This window comes from Balaenoptera ricei, chromosome 19 (genome assembly GCF_028023285.1).
Source record: "Balaenoptera ricei isolate mBalRic1 chromosome 19, mBalRic1.hap2, whole genome shotgun sequence".
NCBI lineage: Eukaryota > Metazoa > Chordata > Mammalia > Artiodactyla > Balaenopteridae > Balaenoptera > Balaenoptera ricei.
Window position 1 is genome coordinate 45,605,959 of NC_082657.1, and position 16,694 is coordinate 45,622,652.

The 16,694-nt window shown below is 50.4% G+C and overlaps 1 protein-coding gene across 3 annotated transcripts in view; it reads left to right on the plus strand.

Annotated features, from left to right (window-relative positions):
• Positions 1 to 16,427, plus strand: part of PRMT7 (protein arginine methyltransferase 7) — a 51,172-nt gene extending 34,745 nt beyond the window's left edge. For all 3 annotated transcript variants that reach the window (XM_059904812.1, XM_059904814.1, XM_059904813.1), the window contains 10 exons: positions 3,351 to 3,478; positions 3,891 to 4,026; positions 5,033 to 5,116; positions 5,506 to 5,553; positions 6,227 to 6,316; positions 10,006 to 10,167; positions 11,481 to 11,555; positions 14,780 to 14,940; positions 15,866 to 15,962; positions 16,201 to 16,427. In XM_059904812.1, the coding sequence (XP_059760795.1) occupies positions 3,351 to 3,478; positions 3,891 to 4,026; positions 5,033 to 5,116; positions 5,506 to 5,553; positions 6,227 to 6,316; positions 10,006 to 10,167; positions 11,481 to 11,555; positions 14,780 to 14,940; positions 15,866 to 15,962; positions 16,201 to 16,380 (1,161 nt within the window). In that variant the 3' untranslated portion in view covers positions 16,381 to 16,427. The remainder of the gene's footprint in view (positions 1 to 3,350; positions 3,479 to 3,890; positions 4,027 to 5,032; positions 5,117 to 5,505; positions 5,554 to 6,226; positions 6,317 to 10,005; positions 10,168 to 11,480; positions 11,556 to 14,779; positions 14,941 to 15,865; positions 15,963 to 16,200) is intronic.
• The last annotated feature ends 267 nt before the right edge of the window (positions 16,428 to 16,694 follow it).

Here is a 16,694-nt window from a genome sequence, read left to right on the forward strand (position 1 = left end):
CCAACGCAGCCAAAAATAAATAAAATAAAATAAATACATTTATTAAAAAAAAAAAAAAATAGAATTTAGAGTTAGAAGGGACTATGTCAGAATCAATGTCAAAGAAGAGTTTAAAAGAAAAAAAAGCAAGGCTAGCTGTAGTAAGATATAAGATAGACTTCTCAGGCCAAGTTCATGGTCAGCACCAGCGGTCACAGTGAGCCATAGGGCAGCTTTGGTGTGCTGGCTCTCCCCTCGTCCTGGTACAGCCACTCTTAGACCTGCCCACCGAGTAATCCAGGGGTCCTCAGATTAGCTTGTGATAGAGAGCTACAGCCTGTCTACAGCCGCATTTTCTGTGGCCTCAAAATCTACCTTCTTAAAAAAAAAAAAAAAAAAAAAAAAATCTACCTTCTTCAGCTCCATGGAAAATGGGGAGGACGTGAACTACAGAAAAGGAAATACATATTATATTCCTTTTTCTTTAAAAATATTTTTTAAAATTAATTTTATTTATTTATTTATTTTTCGGCTGTGTTGGGTCTTTGTTGCTGCGCACGGGCTTTCTCTAGTTGAGGCAAGCAGGGGCTACTCTTTATTGCAGTGCACTGGCTTCTCACTGCAGTGGCTTCTCTTGTTGCAGAGCACAGGCTCTAGGCGCGCGGGCTTCAGTAGTTGTGGCTCGCAGGCTCTAGAGCGCGGGCTCAGTACCTGTGGCACACGGGCTTAGTTGCTCCACGGCACGTGGGATCTTCCCAGACCAGGGCTCGAACCCGTGTCCCCTGCATTGGCAGGTGGATTCTTAACCACTGCGCCACCAGGGAAGTCCAAGAACCATGCAGATTTAAACTGCAGTGAAATACTGTTTCTCACGTATTAGTGAATAAAGTTCAGAGTTTGCACACTGTTGGTGGAGCCGTGGGGCAGCTCAGGAGGGTGCTCACCAGAGCGTTGTGGAGTGCAGCAAGGCCCACGGTCTGTCAGGATGGGAAGTGATGCCCCTTCTAGGCATTTAGGCTCTGGATGGAGCTGCATATGTGTAGAATGACGTGTGTGCCAGGATACTCACTGCAACCCTGATTAAATAGAAAAGACTGGAACAACCTAGAGGCCACCAGCAGGGACTGGCTAAGTCCATTTTCCTGCATCCACTCAGAGGGTGAGGTGGCTCTCTCTGCACTGATGTGGAACAATCTCAAGGATAGATCAAGTGAAACAACAAGAGGCGCAGAACAGTGTGTGCTATGCCAACGTTGGTGTTATTAAAAATAAGAATATATGTGTTTATGAGCTTTTATGTGTGGTGCATGTATGTAAGGGTATCATGGGAAGAATTCACAGAAATTGGTGAAAATGGTTGCTTCTGGGAAGGGAGCTGGAGGTTAGGGGTGGAAAGGAAACTTATTTTTCACTCCATGACCCTTTTATATCTTTTGAGTTTTCTCTCATGTGCATGTATTATCTACCCCTCTGTACACAAACACAAGAAAAGTGGGAAAGGAGCTTCAGGACCAAGGAATCAAACGTTGCCTCCACCTGGAAGGCCTTGGGCACTGTCCTCTGTGTGTTCTGACTTCCTGTTACCACTTGCTGGGCACTGGCTTTGTTTTGACTGCTCAGCTGCTGGTTCTGGGTGTATACATGGTGACTTCAGGGAAGGCCTTAGCATCTCATCCTGCTCCCTGAGTTACTGCTTAGGCCAAAGGGTCATGACTGCTGTGGGATTTCGGTCAGTCCTCCTGGGCCCTTGAGCTGCCCCGGCTCCACTCTAGGAGTGTGGTGATTGCAAAATTAGCATAAGAATTTCATTAAAATGTTAATACTTCTCATTTGTATATCTTCAAAGTGCTTCTATGTGTATTTTCTCCTTGAATCCTCATATAAGACATGCTGGGTAACCACACAAAGCCGGCCCCAATGAGGGGAGCAGGGCCTCAGGTGTAGGCAGCCTTGGTGGGTGCTTGTCCCCAGGTGTCCTGACTGTGGGGCTTGTGTCCTTCCTCTACCAGTGGTGACTTTTGGACTGTTTCGAATTTGAAGAGCTGCTAATGAATCTCCCTCATGACTTCACTAAACTGCTTTTGATCAGCCTCAGACAGTGGACTCTGGCTATCATAGCTCTTTAGCATTAAGACCTGGGAGGCTGGTGTGTGGGAGGGACATGGTGACAGGGAGGCACTGTGGGAGCCCAGGAGGGGTCAGGGAGGCATAGTAAAGAATGAATAACAGGTTTTAGAGAATCTTTTTTTTCCTCCTTGTTAATGTTTAGTTTTTCCAGAATGTATCTGGTTAGATTTTAATTTTCTAGCTTTTACATTCAAATAGACATCTTAGATAGATGGGAATGTCATTCACCTGTCTTTTTTTTTTTTTTTTTTTTTTTTTAAATAAGTTTATTTATTTATTTAGGCTGTATTGGGTCTTCGTTTCTGTGCAAGGGCTTCCTCTAATTGCAGCAAGCGGGGGCCACTCTTCATCGCGGTGCGCGGGCCTCTCACTATCGCGGCCTCTCTTGTTGCGGAGCACAGGCTCCAGACGCGCAGGCTCAGTAGTTGTGGCTCACGGGCTTAGTTGCTCCGCGGCATGTGGGATCTTCCCAGACCAGGGCTCGAACCCGTGTCCCCTGCATTAGCAGGCAGATTCTCAACCACTGCGCCACCAGGGAAGCCCCATTCACCTGTCTTTAAGTTAAGTTCAAGATCAGTTAGGATAGAATGCGTTGACTGAAAAAAAAAAAAAAAAAAAAACCCACAGTGTGAGAGTTGTGACTTAACTTTATTTGAAGCCAGATGAGGACTGTAGCCTGGGAGACAGCCTCTCAGCTCTGAGGAGCTACTCTGAAGAGGTGTGGGTGGGGGCAGGAGGTCAGTATAGATATGATTTTAGTGGAGGGGAGATACTTGCAATCAAGTATACATTTTGGCAGAAGGTTCCTGCTAGTCACGAGAAGGTTACTGCTAGTCACGAACGTCTCTGTTAATGAATTTAGTGTTTTTCTAGATATGGGAAGACACACACACATACACGACACACGGTACACACACACACACACACACACACACACACACACACACACACACGACACACGGCACACGGCAGAGGCTGGAGTCCCCTCCCCTGAGCCCACCTTGAAGACCACTGCCCTAGGCCACGTTCTATCTTTCTGAAGCCAGCAGTGTTCCAGCAAGATTTTGAACCTTTAGCCTCTCTGACTTGAGGATTTTCTTCTTTATCTCTTTGGCCATAGTAGCTATCTATAGTCCACACAGTGGTTTCCCTGCAAATTGATTTTTCACTTGGGTTTTGGCCCCCGGATTAGATGCATTGCTCTTGTTGCAGCTTGGTGATAGCTGATTCTCTTCCTGTTTCAGTGGCGCGACCACTGGATGCAGTGTGTGTACTTCCTGCCAGAAGAGGAGCCAGTTGTCCAGGGCTCAGCCCTCTGCCTGGTAGCCCACCACGACGACTACTGTGTGTGGTACAGCCTCCAGAGGACCAGGTGTGCCCCGAGCCTCACTGGGTGGGGCACTGGGCTTGTGACACTGTGCCTTTATATAAATTCCCTGTACGGACCCTGTAGAGGTTTGAGTGGGCACATTCGTATCTGAACAGAATAAGAGCAGAAGTTTGTGACTGGGTATTTCAGTGCTTGTTTGTGTGTACTCAGAAGAGGCTCCCCTAGTGGCAGGACCCCCGTTTGGAGTAGATATATATGAAAAGCCTTGAATTGGAGGGCCCTCCGACCTCTGACGCCCACTCCACAGCCAGTGCCTAGACTCATGCCCCCTAGAGGACCATGGGTGTGTCCCCTCTCCATCTCTGTTTCCCTGGGGCAGGTCCCTGTGCCGTGCCTTCATGCTCACTGGTGCCTAGCAGGTCATCACCCTGTGTCTGTTCATTTCCTGGCCCAGCCCCGAAAAGGATGGGAGAGCCCACCCAGCACGCCCTGTGTGTGACTGCCAGGCTCACCTGCTCTGGAACCGGCCTCGGTTTGGAGAGATCAATGATCAGAACAGAACTGATCAATACGTCCAGGCCCTGAAGACGGTAAGTGTCCAGCCCCTTAGGTGGTTGTAGGCCAGGAGGGGTTTGTCCCATGGACCCGACCGAGCTCATTGCTCACTTATGATTAGCTGGTTTTGTTTTCTGTGCTCCCTTCTCTGTCCATGAGTGGCTTCAGCCGGCTCCTTCTGGGCGGGCATTCGGTCAGAGGCCAGGGAGCTTGTTTCTGGACTACCTGAGGGCTTGTTCTCTGCTCTTCTATGGGAGCCTCTCCCTGGCCCCTGCCTTTGTCCCTCTGGACACTTTGCCTTTATGGTCACCAGCAATTCCTTTGGGTGATCCTTGTGGATTCAGCCATCCCATTATTCCTCTCATCTGCTGCTTCCTTTCTAAAATTTTCTAGAATGTAAATATTGTCATGTAACTCTCCTGAAAGACTTTGCTCCCTGCTGCCTGTGGAAGGTGTCTCTCAGCCTGGGGACCACACACAAGGTTTGGACGGCAGTCTCTGGACCCCTTGGAGTCATATGCAGAAAAATATGTGTGCATGTGTGCACATGCATGCATTTTTTGGGGGAGGGAGGGTCCCAACCATCCTAAGTTTCTCTCAGAGGGGTCTGTTGACCCATAAAGGCATTCCTGCTTTGGGGAGTCATTTGACATGCCCACGGCTTTCTGTGCTGTGACCAGGTAGGGAAGAGGCCTGTGGTCATGGATTGGGAGGTTGCCTCTGATAAACAGGGCAGCCCTTCAGCTGGGCCTTCTAGGACGGCTTGAGGACAGTCTTTCCTGATGGTGGGGAGAGGGGAGGGAGGTGGGTGTGTTGGAGGGGGGTGCTGGTTACCACCTGGGCCTGGGAGGCAGGTATGACTGGTGTTAGGGCATAGGAAGATCCAGCCGGGCCGTGTAGGGGATAGAGTGAGGAGGAGATCAAGATTGAATAATCACTGAGTGAGTTAGGGGGTCAGATGGGAAATGTTCCTGTCAGTTTGTCAACAGGAATTTCTTGACGTTGTAAGAAAATCTGTGCTGAGGTTGTTCTTTTCTGCAGGTGCTTAAGCCGGACGGTGTCTGCCTGTGCGTCAGTGATGGCAGTCTGCTCTCCATGCTGGCCCATCACCTTGGGGCAGAGCAGGTACTGGACATGTGCCTTCTACCAAGTTCCTGACGGCCGCTCTTGAGTTCAGGTGTCATGTGGTCTGGGTACACGGTTTTGTGACTAAAGCTCTTTCAAGTGCAGCTGCCACATATGTGGCGGGCGTGCTTGCGTTGGTGGCTGAGGGGTTGTTGCCTCGTGTGCGGGCAGGAGTCAGGCTATAGCTGTTGCCCCATCGCCACAGCTCCCGGGTCTGAGTCTGCCACCTCGCTAGGCTCAGCGCAGAATGTTGTACTGTCCCAGGGGGATAATGAGCACAGGTAGAGTTAGTTAGATGTTGTCCTCTGCCTTGCAGTTGCATTTTAATCTTTGTTTTCTTTCTCTGTTAAGTGCATCTCCTACAACTAATAGCATGGTATCCTCTTCAGGTATTTACGATAGAGAATTCAGCAGCTTCTCATAGACTGATGAAAAAAGTAAGTGATAATTGTTGTTACTGAAATAATGAGGGGACCTGTGGGGCCTGCCTTCCTGAGTCTGGGATTGATCGCTTTGAAGCAGTGCTGGTACCAAGGGAACTGGGAGAAGTAGCAGCTGCCAGTGAAGTTCTTGTGACTCCTGAGTCGAGAACTGGCCTGGAAGTCTTCTAGGGCTGTCATTGAATAGCAGTGAGCATTTAAACTCTACTTTGTTTTTTGTGGCTGACGAAGTGTAGGCTTCTCTCCTCACTTCACATAAAACTAAAAAAACTAAAATCTTTGTGGTGATAGAACTGAATTTGAGATTTGTTTCTGGGGCACCAGCGCCCACGGAGTCACTGCTCACAAACTGACCTGACTGGTTGGTTCTGTGACAGTGTTTCTCCTCCTGGCCAGTGATTCCCTCTCTGAAGGACAACCTACCTCCACCAGAACTCCAAGCCTACAGCTAAGTCTTGCCAGTGTGCCTGCAAGAGAAATTTATTTTGCTCTTATGACATTTTGCTCCTGATCTCATCTGAGGTCTGTAGGAGGCCTTTGGATGGGAGAAGTTCTGCAAAGCAGCTGAAAGTGGTGCTCCAGAACTATTTGGCCAGAGAACTGCACACAGATAAAGCAACTGAGATGTTCTTTTTCTGGACAAAAACAATAGTTTTGTTTTCTCTCTAAGATCTTTAAGGCTAACCACTTGGAAGATAAAATTAATATAATAGAGAAACGGCCTGAATTATTAACACCTGCAGACTTGGAGGGTAAAAAGGTAAGTAGTGAGTGCTCTACATTTGCTCTGGGCAGCACGGCTCTGAGACAGCCCGACTGCCCCCCTTCTCCGGACCTCACTTTGTGTCCCCCAGTCACTCACCAGCTAAGAACTTGCCGCTGTTGAGGGTGTGGTGAGGTTTGCAGAGATGCCTGCTGAGCAAATACTTGCACAGCTCTCAAGTGGCTAATGGCTGCTCCTTCAGCAACGGCAGACGGGCTCTGCTGGGAGCGACTTCGGCACATCGTGTCCCCTCCCTTTTCGCTTCACAGCAATGCTGTGCACGCTTCCGCCTCCCATCTGTTCCTCAGTCCCCCGTGTGCCTCCGAAACTGCTCCCGGCCCTCAGTAACCTTAGCTACTAGACACGGTCTCCCTGCCGCTTCATCTCCCTGGCCTCCTGCACCCTCACAACAGGGGCCTCTCCCTCCTCAACATACTTCTCTTTAGGCCCTTAAGAGGCTGCCTTTCCAGGGTTTCCTCTTCTCTTTCTGGCTGCTCCTTCTCAGTCCTTCATCGGTCTCTCTTCCTTCACTTGATCCTTCCCTGCAGGCGTCCTTGGTGCTCTCTCCTTGTCTGTCCTCTCCTCTTCCGTTGCATCTCCTCTCAGGACCATCACATCCCTTCCCATGTGGGAATCGTGGATGTCCAAGCCGGGTCTTCAAATCTCACATATCCCACAGGCCCTTCAAGCTGGAACCTGTCATCTTTCTTGCCAACTTTTTTTTTAACCCTTTTATTGAGATATAATTGACATACCATAAAATTAACCCATTTCAAGTGTACAATTTGAAGATTTTTTAGTAAATATACAGAATTATATAACTGTCACACTGTCTAGTTCTAGAACTTTCATCACCCAGCCCCTAGGCCCAGGCAGCCACTGATGTGGTTTCTGTCTCTGTAAATTTGCCTTTTCTTGGCATTTCATGTGAGTGGAATAATACAATATGTGGTCTTTTGTGTCTGGCTTATTTCACTGTTCATGGCTGAAAGGTTCATCTGTGTTGTAGAATGTGTCAGTATTTTGTTCCTTTTCAATGCTGAGTAGTATTCCAGGGTATGACTGTGTGATATTTGGTTTACCCATTCACTTGTTGGTGGACATTTGAATTGTTTCCAGTTTTTGACTATTATGAATAATGCTACTGTGAGCATGGGTATGTTAAGTCTTTGTGAGGGTTTGTGTTTTTTGGTTCCCTTAGATACCTAGGCTTGGAATTGCTGGATTGTGTGATATTTTTGTTTAACTTTTTTTTTTTTTTTGGCTGCGCCATATGGCTTGTGAGATATTAGTTCCCTGACCAGGGATTGAACCTGGGCCCTCAGCAGTGAAAGTGCCGAGTCCTAACCGGTGGACCGCCAGGGAATTCACTGTTTAACTTTTAAATAAACTACTAAACTGTTATCCAAAGCGGGTATACCATTTTACATCCCAACCAGTAATGTATGAGAGTTCCAGTTTCTCCATATCTTTACCAACACTTCGTATTGTCTCTTTTTTTTTTTTTAGTATAGCCATTTTAGTGGGTGTGTGGTGATGTCTCGTAGTTTTGATTTGTGTTTGCCTAATGACTAGTAATGTTGAACACCTTTTCATGTGCTTATTAGCTATTCTATGTCTTGTTTAGTGAAATATCTATTTAAGCCTTTTGCCTGTTTTCTTCCCATGCCTTTTTTTTTAAGAACAGCTTTCTTTCTGAGATACGGTTCATACAGCAAAGAAATTTAAAGTGTACAGTTCAGTGATTTAGTATATTCATAAGATTATGCAACCATCACCACAGTCAATTTTAGAACATTTTCATCACCCAGAAAGAAACTCCTTGCCCATTAGCAGTCACTCCCTATTTATCCCCAGCCTCCCAGCCCTAGGCAGCCACTAGCCTGTTTTCCTTCTGTATGGATGTGCCAGTTCTGGACATTTCATATAAATGGAATCATGCGACGTATAGTCCTTCATAGGTGGCTTCTTTCAAAGTTCGTTCATGTTACAGCATAAATCAATACTTCATTTCTTTTTGCTGCTGAATAATACTCCACTGTATGGCTATACCACATTTTATTTGTCCATACTGATGGACATTTATTTATCCATATTGATGGACAGTTGATGGACATTTGGGTGGTTTCTCCTTTTTGGCTACCATGAAGGATGCTGCTCTGATCATTCGTGTACAAGTTGCTCTTTCTTTCCCTTAAAGATGAGGATTAAAAAGATATTTAGGGAATTCCCTGGCGGTCCAATGGTTAGGACTCCACGCTTCCACTGCAGGGGGCATGAGTTCAGTCCCTGGTTGGGGAACTAAGATCCCACAAGCCGCACGGCACGGCCGAAAAAAAAAAAGAGAAAGAAGGAAAATTTAAATTCTGAAAGCCATTGATATGGTGCACTGGCTAGACTCCAGGTCACTGTTGAGTAGAAGTGGTGAGAGTGGGCGTTCTTGCCTCGATGTTGGGGGAGCAGGGAATACACAGGGCCAACCCCTTTCTGTGTTCGTTGTTTCCTTCTGCATCTCTGTCACCTCATCCAGGAACCCATGCGTCATCTTGGACTGGCCCTGTCCTTGATGCCTGTCTGCCTGGGCCCAGCCCTGGGTGGTCTGGCTCCTCAGCATCTGCTGTCTGCTTCTCCTGCCTTTGACACAGACTCCCCCCTCCTTGCCTGGACTGTAGCAGTGCTCGCGCAGGTCATGTCCTGTCCCCAGCTCCACCTGCAGGTCGCCTCCCTACTTCCTGCATACTTCGGGGATATTTCTTTTTTCTTTTTTTCGCCACACTGCGCGGCTTGTGGGATCTCTCAGTTCCCCAGTCAGGGATTGAACGCGGGCCACAGCAGTGAAAGCCCAGAATCCTAACCACTAGGCCATCAGGGAACTCCTGAGGGATCTTTCTAAAGCACATTTCTTCTCATATTAAACCCTGATTAAAGCTTTTCGTGATCCCCTCTTGCCTCCAGGGCAGAGTCCAGTCCCCTTTACCTGTCATCAGCTGCCTTTGGTGACCTGGCTTCTCTCCACCTCTGTGGCCTCGCTCTTTACCGTCCTACCCCACCGGCTCATCTGACAAGCTCGCAAAAGGGCCTTGCTCTCTTTCACACCCCTGCTTTTGCTTCTGCCCATCCCTCTGCCTGTAATCCCTACTCCTTTGCTTTTCTGTCTCCTGTTCATGCATTTATTCATCTAATCAGCAAACCTTCACTGACCATCTGCTCTGGGCCAGGTGCTGTGCTGGGAATACTGTGCTGCCACTTCTCTGTCCCTAATTCTGTGGTCTCCGAGCCTGGTGAAGGAGACAGACCAGCGCTGATAATAAATTGTCATGATAAGGCTTTGAGTAGGGTTTACAGGATGCCATCCTGGAAGCCCTTCCCTGTGCTCTTACCTCTAGAGTCTCTCCACGAGCCCCTTCCTTGCTTCTGTCAGAGCTTACTGCACTCTCTGAGGCCGGCCCCCAGCCTTGTCTGCTACCCCTTCCACTCTGCACTCCTGAGGGCAGGGCTCATGTCTGTTTCTCATCTTTGGTTCCTCAAGGGCAGGTGCAGACCTTGACATGCTTGTTGACTGACTGACTGACCGCGTGGGTGAGTGAATGAATGAATGAATGTGCCTGTGAAACTTGTAACCTGTCCTTTGCTCCTCAGCCGAATCCTTCTGACGCCCTGGTCCTGCTTCTTGCTCTGATCGCCAGGTTTCTCTCCTCCTGGGTGAGCCGTTCTTCACCACCAGCCTGCTTCCGTGGCACAACCTGTACTTCTGGTATGTACGGACTGCTGTGGACAGGCACCTGGCGCCTGGCGCTGTGGTGATGCCCCAGGCTGCCTCGCTGCACATGATGGTCGTGGAGTTCAGGGTAGGCCACCCAGAAGTTTTCGGGCGGGGGATGGGGGGGACCTTGTTTTCTTGTAAAGACTTTGGATGCAGATGGAGCAACTAGGGTCTTAATAGTCTGGGCCTCTGTTTTTCTTTGTCATCACACTGCAGGGCTGAATAGAAGAGGCTTGCCTTTGTAAAAATGAAGCACATGAAATGGAAATGGCTGTGTGTTGTCATTTTACAATTATGGCTTATCAGAATAATTTTAAGATATAAATTAAGCGTTTCAGAAGATAAGCTGTGCAGCTTGCTCTGCTCTCATTAAGAGCTGAGGCTCCAGTTCTGGTACCATACCTCACACGCAGCCCGTGCCACGCTGGGCCGAGGGGCCTGGCCCCCCTTCCTGTTAGTAAAGTGACTGTTCTGGCCAAAAAAAAAAAAAAAAAGAGAGCTGAGGCTCCAGTTGTTAAAAGCATTTTGAGATGGGCGAGTCAGCTTCTTTATGCGAGAAAAATTGAAAAGCTTCATTTTAATTTTCTCATCAAAGCAGAACCACAGTCACAAAGTCATTTTGGGAAAGGCATCTTTTATTAAAAGGATTTTGAAATGCTTTTAACCTGAAATGTAGCATGAACGTCATTTGATATTTCTTTGATAAGAACAGCTTTATCCATTGGTAGCTTAGTGGTTCCATCACTTAATTTTCTGGGCATTTCTTTTGTGTTATTTATTCACTTGATCAGATTCCATGAAAATTCTGGTTTTCATGGCCAAAGAGGGAATGTGGAGAATGACACTGTTCCTAGGCATACGTCCAAGAGACAGAGGATGCGGCGTGGACTGGCCTGAGTGCACCTCTGGTCCCCTCCTGGGATCCTGTCCTCACGCTCTCTTTATAGGTGTAGAGCCTCGAGAACTGGTTGATAGAGCTCTTCCCAATGAACCGGTGTTCAGGATGGACAGGGAGGGAGTTAGAGACACTATCCTGGTAGCTCTGGCCGATTGTCCCTCATAGGAGAGGGCTTGGGATCATGGGAGGCTTTACAGGTTTGAGGAACCATCCTGGGTCTTTGGTGTCTCTGGGTCCCTTCAACTGTGGGCATTTCTTCCAGGCCTGCGGGAGCAGCAAGATGTGCCTCAGGTTTGGACCTGGGGCAGCCCCCCAGCCTGACCTCACTTACCCTTCCTGCTCTTGTCACCACACTTCCGTGTGCCTGGGTGGGCGTGGACATCTCTGTGCTGTCCCACAGAACCCTTGGCGTGCCTGCCCACCCGCCCCCATTGGGTGAGTGCAGATGTTGGTGTGCCCTGGCCGGGTGGGTGTCAGTGAAGGCTGTGCCTTCCTTACAGGACCTGTGGAGGATCCGGAGCCCCTGTGGTGACTGTGAAGGCTTTGATGTGCACATCATGGATGATATGATTAAGGTAGGCAGGGCCACAGCTCCCACCCGCAGTGTCCCACCCACCCACTCCACATGGCCACAGGCTTCTGATGGGGACGTTTGGCTTCCATGGAGGGACCTGGGTTGGGCAGTGCGGGCAGCGTGCAGGGAGCTCCTCTGTTGGGGGCAACGAGGGCAGGTGTATCCGTTCTACTTGGTTCACCATGAGCATGAGAAGCCATTGGGTCTCCAAGTCTGGCTGGTATTAGGCCATTCTAGGCCCTGGGCTGTAACCCCTGAATCAGAATTTTGGGTTGGGGCCCGTCCACCACCAGGCCACTGGAACCATTCCTGCCAATGTCAGCAGCTTGTTCTCTTTTCGGACAGTCTCTCTAGAAGGCAATTTTGGCAACCTTCTGAGCCAGCCATTTTCATTCTGGGGACTCCATTCCAGGGGAAGGTGCTTGAGCATGGAGGGGGGTGGGCTGTGGAAGGAGGGTCCTGCAGGGTTATTTGTACATCAGTAGGGGATCGAGTCAGCCACCAGGGTCTGCATCTCCCAGAACCCAGAGCAGTCTTGAAAGTGCCAGTGATATTTGGCTCGGCCAGGATGGATGTGAAGAGTCATGAGCCCCGTTAGAAGGGCAGGGCAGGGAGTACCATCCCATTTTTATGTATTAAGAAAATTCACACATGTAATAACTGTAAATGGAAAGTAACCTTTAAAAATTGTGTACAATATTAATTTTTTTTTTAATAATATAAACTTATTTATTTATTTATTTTTGGCTGTGTTGGGTCTTTGTTGCTGCACACGGGCTTTCTCTAGTTGCGGTGAGCAGGGGCTACTCTTCGTTGCGGTGCACGGGCTTCTCGTTGCCGTGGCTTCTCTTATTGCGGAGCACAGGCTCTAGGCGCGTGGGCTTCAGTAGTTGTGGCACGTGGGCTCAGTAGTTGTGGCTTGCGGGCTCTAGAGCGCAGGCTCAGTAATTGTGGTGCACGGGCTTAGTTGCTCCGCGGCCTGTGGGATCTTCCCGGACCAGGGCTCGAACCCATGTCCCCTGCGTTGGCAGACTGATTCTTAACCAGTGTGCCACCAGGGAAGTCCCCCCAATTTTTTTTTAATTAGAAAAAAATTTACACATACAGAGAAAAAGGGGTGGAGCAGTGGACACCGAAATGTTAGTTGTGTGATTAGGAAGTGGTTAACATTTTCCTCATTTTGCTTATCTTTCTGTTTACAATTTTCTACAGTGATTGTGGATTACTTGTGTAAACATATTTTAAGTAAATAAATCCAGTGGACATTTTCAGTTTCCATCTTACCTGCCTCTCCACAGCAGACCACTGACTGTTCGATGCTTCTAGAAATCACTGCACACCCGGGCTCCCCCTGGCCACTTCTCAGGCTCCTTCCTGGATTCCTCCCCTCTTCTCATCCCCTAATGTGTCCTGTGTTCTAGGTCTCCCCCAGGCCCCTGCCCAGACCCCCATAGCTGTCCCCATCTTCTCTCTTTGCTGGCCAGTGTCTGCATCTCTCCTGAGCTCAGACCAAATAGCTAAGAGCTGTGGATTCTCCACCAAGATGACTTCAGGCACTCTGACCTGATGCTTCCAGAATCCATCTTCTCTTTCCCCTCCCTGAGCCTGGCCCCTTCCAGTGCTCCTGTCCTAGACCTGCTGCCACTTCATACCTGCCTGCTGGGCTCAGGGCCCCAGCAACCTCCCAGACAAGTCTTCGCCTTCCCTTGCAGTTGGTTGTTGGGTTCCATAACCATCAGGTCCTTTGTGAGCCAGTTTTCTTCCCCTGCTGCTGCTGGTCTGGTCTGGTCTGGGGCACTTTGATCTCTCTTTGTCTGACCATGCACCCTCCTGCCTCTCCCAGTCGGCCTTCCTCCGCAGGGAGCCCAGGTGAATTTGTAGATCCAAAGTCCGGCCCTGTCTGTCCCCTGCGGGAAAACCCTGTAAGGCTCCCTGAGCCCCTACTCCCACCCCTGCAGTCACCCCACCACTGCTCGGCCCGCTCTGCGCTGCTCTTCGCCCTTTCCCTGCTGGGCTTTGTCCACGCTCCTCTTTGCTGCCAACTTCTGTGTAACCTTCAAGAGGCAGCCTCGAGATCACCCCTCCGGGCAGCTCTCCTGCCCAGCCCTGTTCTCAGCCGGTCAGTGTCCCCCAGGCACTGTGTTCACTTGTCTTCCAGTTGTCTCCCTCTAGACTGGGAGCCTTGTATGGGGGTGATCTGGCAGCTGTAGTGCTCAGAAAGGGTCACTGAACGGGCAAGTGTCCAAATGACAGGTGTTTTCATCAGTATAGACAGTTGGTCTTCAAGGTAGCTCATGAGATGGGCAGTGTCATCCAGTTTTATATTTTATTTTATTTTACTTTATTTTATTTTATTTATTTTTGGCTGGGTTGGGTCTTCGTTGCTGCGCGTGGGCTTTCTCTAGTTGCGGCGAGCGGAGGGCTACTCTTCGTTGCGGTGCACGGGCTTCAGTAGTTGTGGCTCGCGGTCTCAGTAGTTGTGGCTTGGCAGCTCTGGAGCACAGGCTAAGTAGTTGTGGCGCACGGCCTTAGTTACTTCGCGGCATGTGGGATCTTCCCGGAATCGAACCCTGCATTGGCAGGCAGATTCTCTCTTTTTTTTTTTTAATACGTCTTTTTTTTTAAAGGAACTCCTTTATTTATTTATTTATTTATTTATTTATTTATTTATTTTTGGCTGTGTTGGGTCTTCGTTTCTGCGCGAGGGCTTTCTCTAGTTGCAGCAAGCGGGGGCCACTCTTCATTGCGGTGCGCGGGCCTCTCACTATCGTGGCCTCTCTTGTTGCGGAGCACAGGCTCCAGACGTGCAGGCTCAGTAGTTGTGGCTCACGGGCCCAGTTGCTCCGCGGCATGTGGGATCTTCCCAGACCAGGGCTCGAACCCGTGTCCCCTGCATTGGCAGGCAGATTCTCAACCACTGCGCCACCAGGGAATTCCCACTCATCCAGTTTTAAAAGGGAGATAATGAAGCTTAGAGTGACTTACCGAGGAAACGGTTTGTGAGTGGTGACAGGAACAGAAGCCAGCTGGTCAAGCTAGGCACCTGTGGTCTTTTGTGAGGACCCACTGCCCCCACGTGACCGTGGCAATTACCCTGAGGGACCAGGGCCATGGAGGTTAGGGGCCACTGGCATAGATAAATTCTGGAGACGAGGACATGAGCCCCTTGTTCCCTGGCTGCCCGGCTCTGTCTCTGCACACCCCTGCCTCCTCTTCCCTTCTCAGCACGCCCTCGACTTCAGGGAGAGCAAGGAGGCCGAGCCCCACCCGCTGTGGGAGTACCCATGCTGCAGCCGCTCCGTGCCCCAGCAGATCCTGACATTTGATTTTCGGCAGCCAGTCCCCCTGCAGCCCATCTGTGCTGAGGGTGCCATCGAGCTGAGGAGGTGAGTGTGGGCTCCAAGGTGGGGGGAGTGGGGGAAGTGGCAGGGTTGCTTTCTCATAGTTATTGCCCGAGTGGTTGAGCACTTACTTTGGCCACTTTCATGTGGGTGGGATGGCTGTCCTTGTCTCAGCCTTGCCCTTCCTGAAGTGGCCCTGAGTGTATAGTGGGTCCCCACAGCTTCTGGGGGGGAGAGCAAGCCAGAGTGGGCTCTCTCAGATCCTCCCACATCTGAGGCTCCCTTTGAGCTAAGCAGCATGTTACACACAGCTGCAGAGAAATGTGAATTTGGTTGCTATGGTTACCCATTGGATCATATTCCTGAACTCTCCTGGGAATTAAAGCAGGTTAGGAATTGGCAGGGGCTGTTGTTGTTATGCGTGGTCAGGCCCATCCAGCTCCAGCTCTAGCTCCCTTCATGGGGAGGGGCTGCTTCTTCCCGGAGGAAAAACTTTCTTCTAACTGGGTGGAGGCCGTGAGCCCAGAGCCCCTTTGGGCTCCTGTGACAAGGGGGAGGCAGGGCAGTTGCCCATCTGTGCCTGCCATCCAGAGTATCTGGGAGAGATCTTCTAGACTTTGATGCCTGGACTCCTCTCTGAGCCTTCTGAGCCAAACCTTTCTGTGACCTCAGGCCGAGGAGGCTGGTACGGCAGCAAGCTGGCCCTGCCCCAGGGTTACTCTAAGTATTTGGCCAGGCTGTGGGGAGTGAGTGGGAGCTTTGGGTTGTGGCTCTTCTTGCTCAGCATTTTACTGAGTTGCCTTTAGTTAGGTGGAGTGTTAGGAGCCTCCTAACTGGGCAGGATGGAAGTGGAAGAGACGAGAGGTTTCTGAAAAGCAGAGGGGAGCCATGACCATGCTTAGCCAGTCTCTCATGCGGCTGTTTGTTTTTGGCCCAACATTCCCACCCCCCATCCCACCCTCACCCCCAGGCCCGGGAGGAGCCACGGGGCCGTCCTGTGGATGGAATACCACCTGACCCCAGACAGCACGGTCAGCACCGGCCTCCTGAAGCCTGCAGAGGACAAGGTAGTGCTGTGTGCGCGGGTCCCAGAGTGGGCCGGCCCCGAGAGCAGGTGCCGCCGTGCCACCCGCCTGCGCTCCGGGTGTTCCTGGCACGTTCAGCCAGATGATAACTCCTCAGTGGCCCCAGGTCACCTGGCCCTGAACAGCAGCTTCCCACCGTGAGCTGCCTGGGCTGGAGGCTGGCCAGGAGGGCGTTGGGGTGTCAGAAGCCCTCACCGCCTTCTTGCTGCTACCCCTGCAGGGGTACTGTTGCTGGAACCCCCACTGCAAGCAGGCCGTGTACTTCTTCAACACCACACTAGACCCCAGAGTGCCACCAGGTGGCCCCCAGACCATCACCTACACCGTGGAGTTCCACCCCCACACTGGAGATGTCACCGTGGATTTCACGCTCTCAGATGCCCTGGACCGTGGGTGCTGACCCTCACTTGTTGAGAAATAAAGTGGCGGAGGGCGCCAGGCTCTAAATGGTGTGGCTTTCTGTGAAGGAAGGTGAAGACGCCTCTCCTTTCAGGGCCCGGCTTGGCCTCTGGGCTTGGAGGAGACCTCTTCCCTTTTTGTGTTTTTGCACTGCGGCTCCTTGCTCCAGATGTGGTGGGAAGCGGGGATGGCTCTGGAGCTGAGGAGGGGCCAAGGAGCCCACCCTGCAGTGGTTATGAAGTGCTCAGAAAGCTCCAAGGCTACAGCGTCCCTCCTGCCCAACCAGGGAGTGGAGCCAGAGTTGACTGGGCTGGG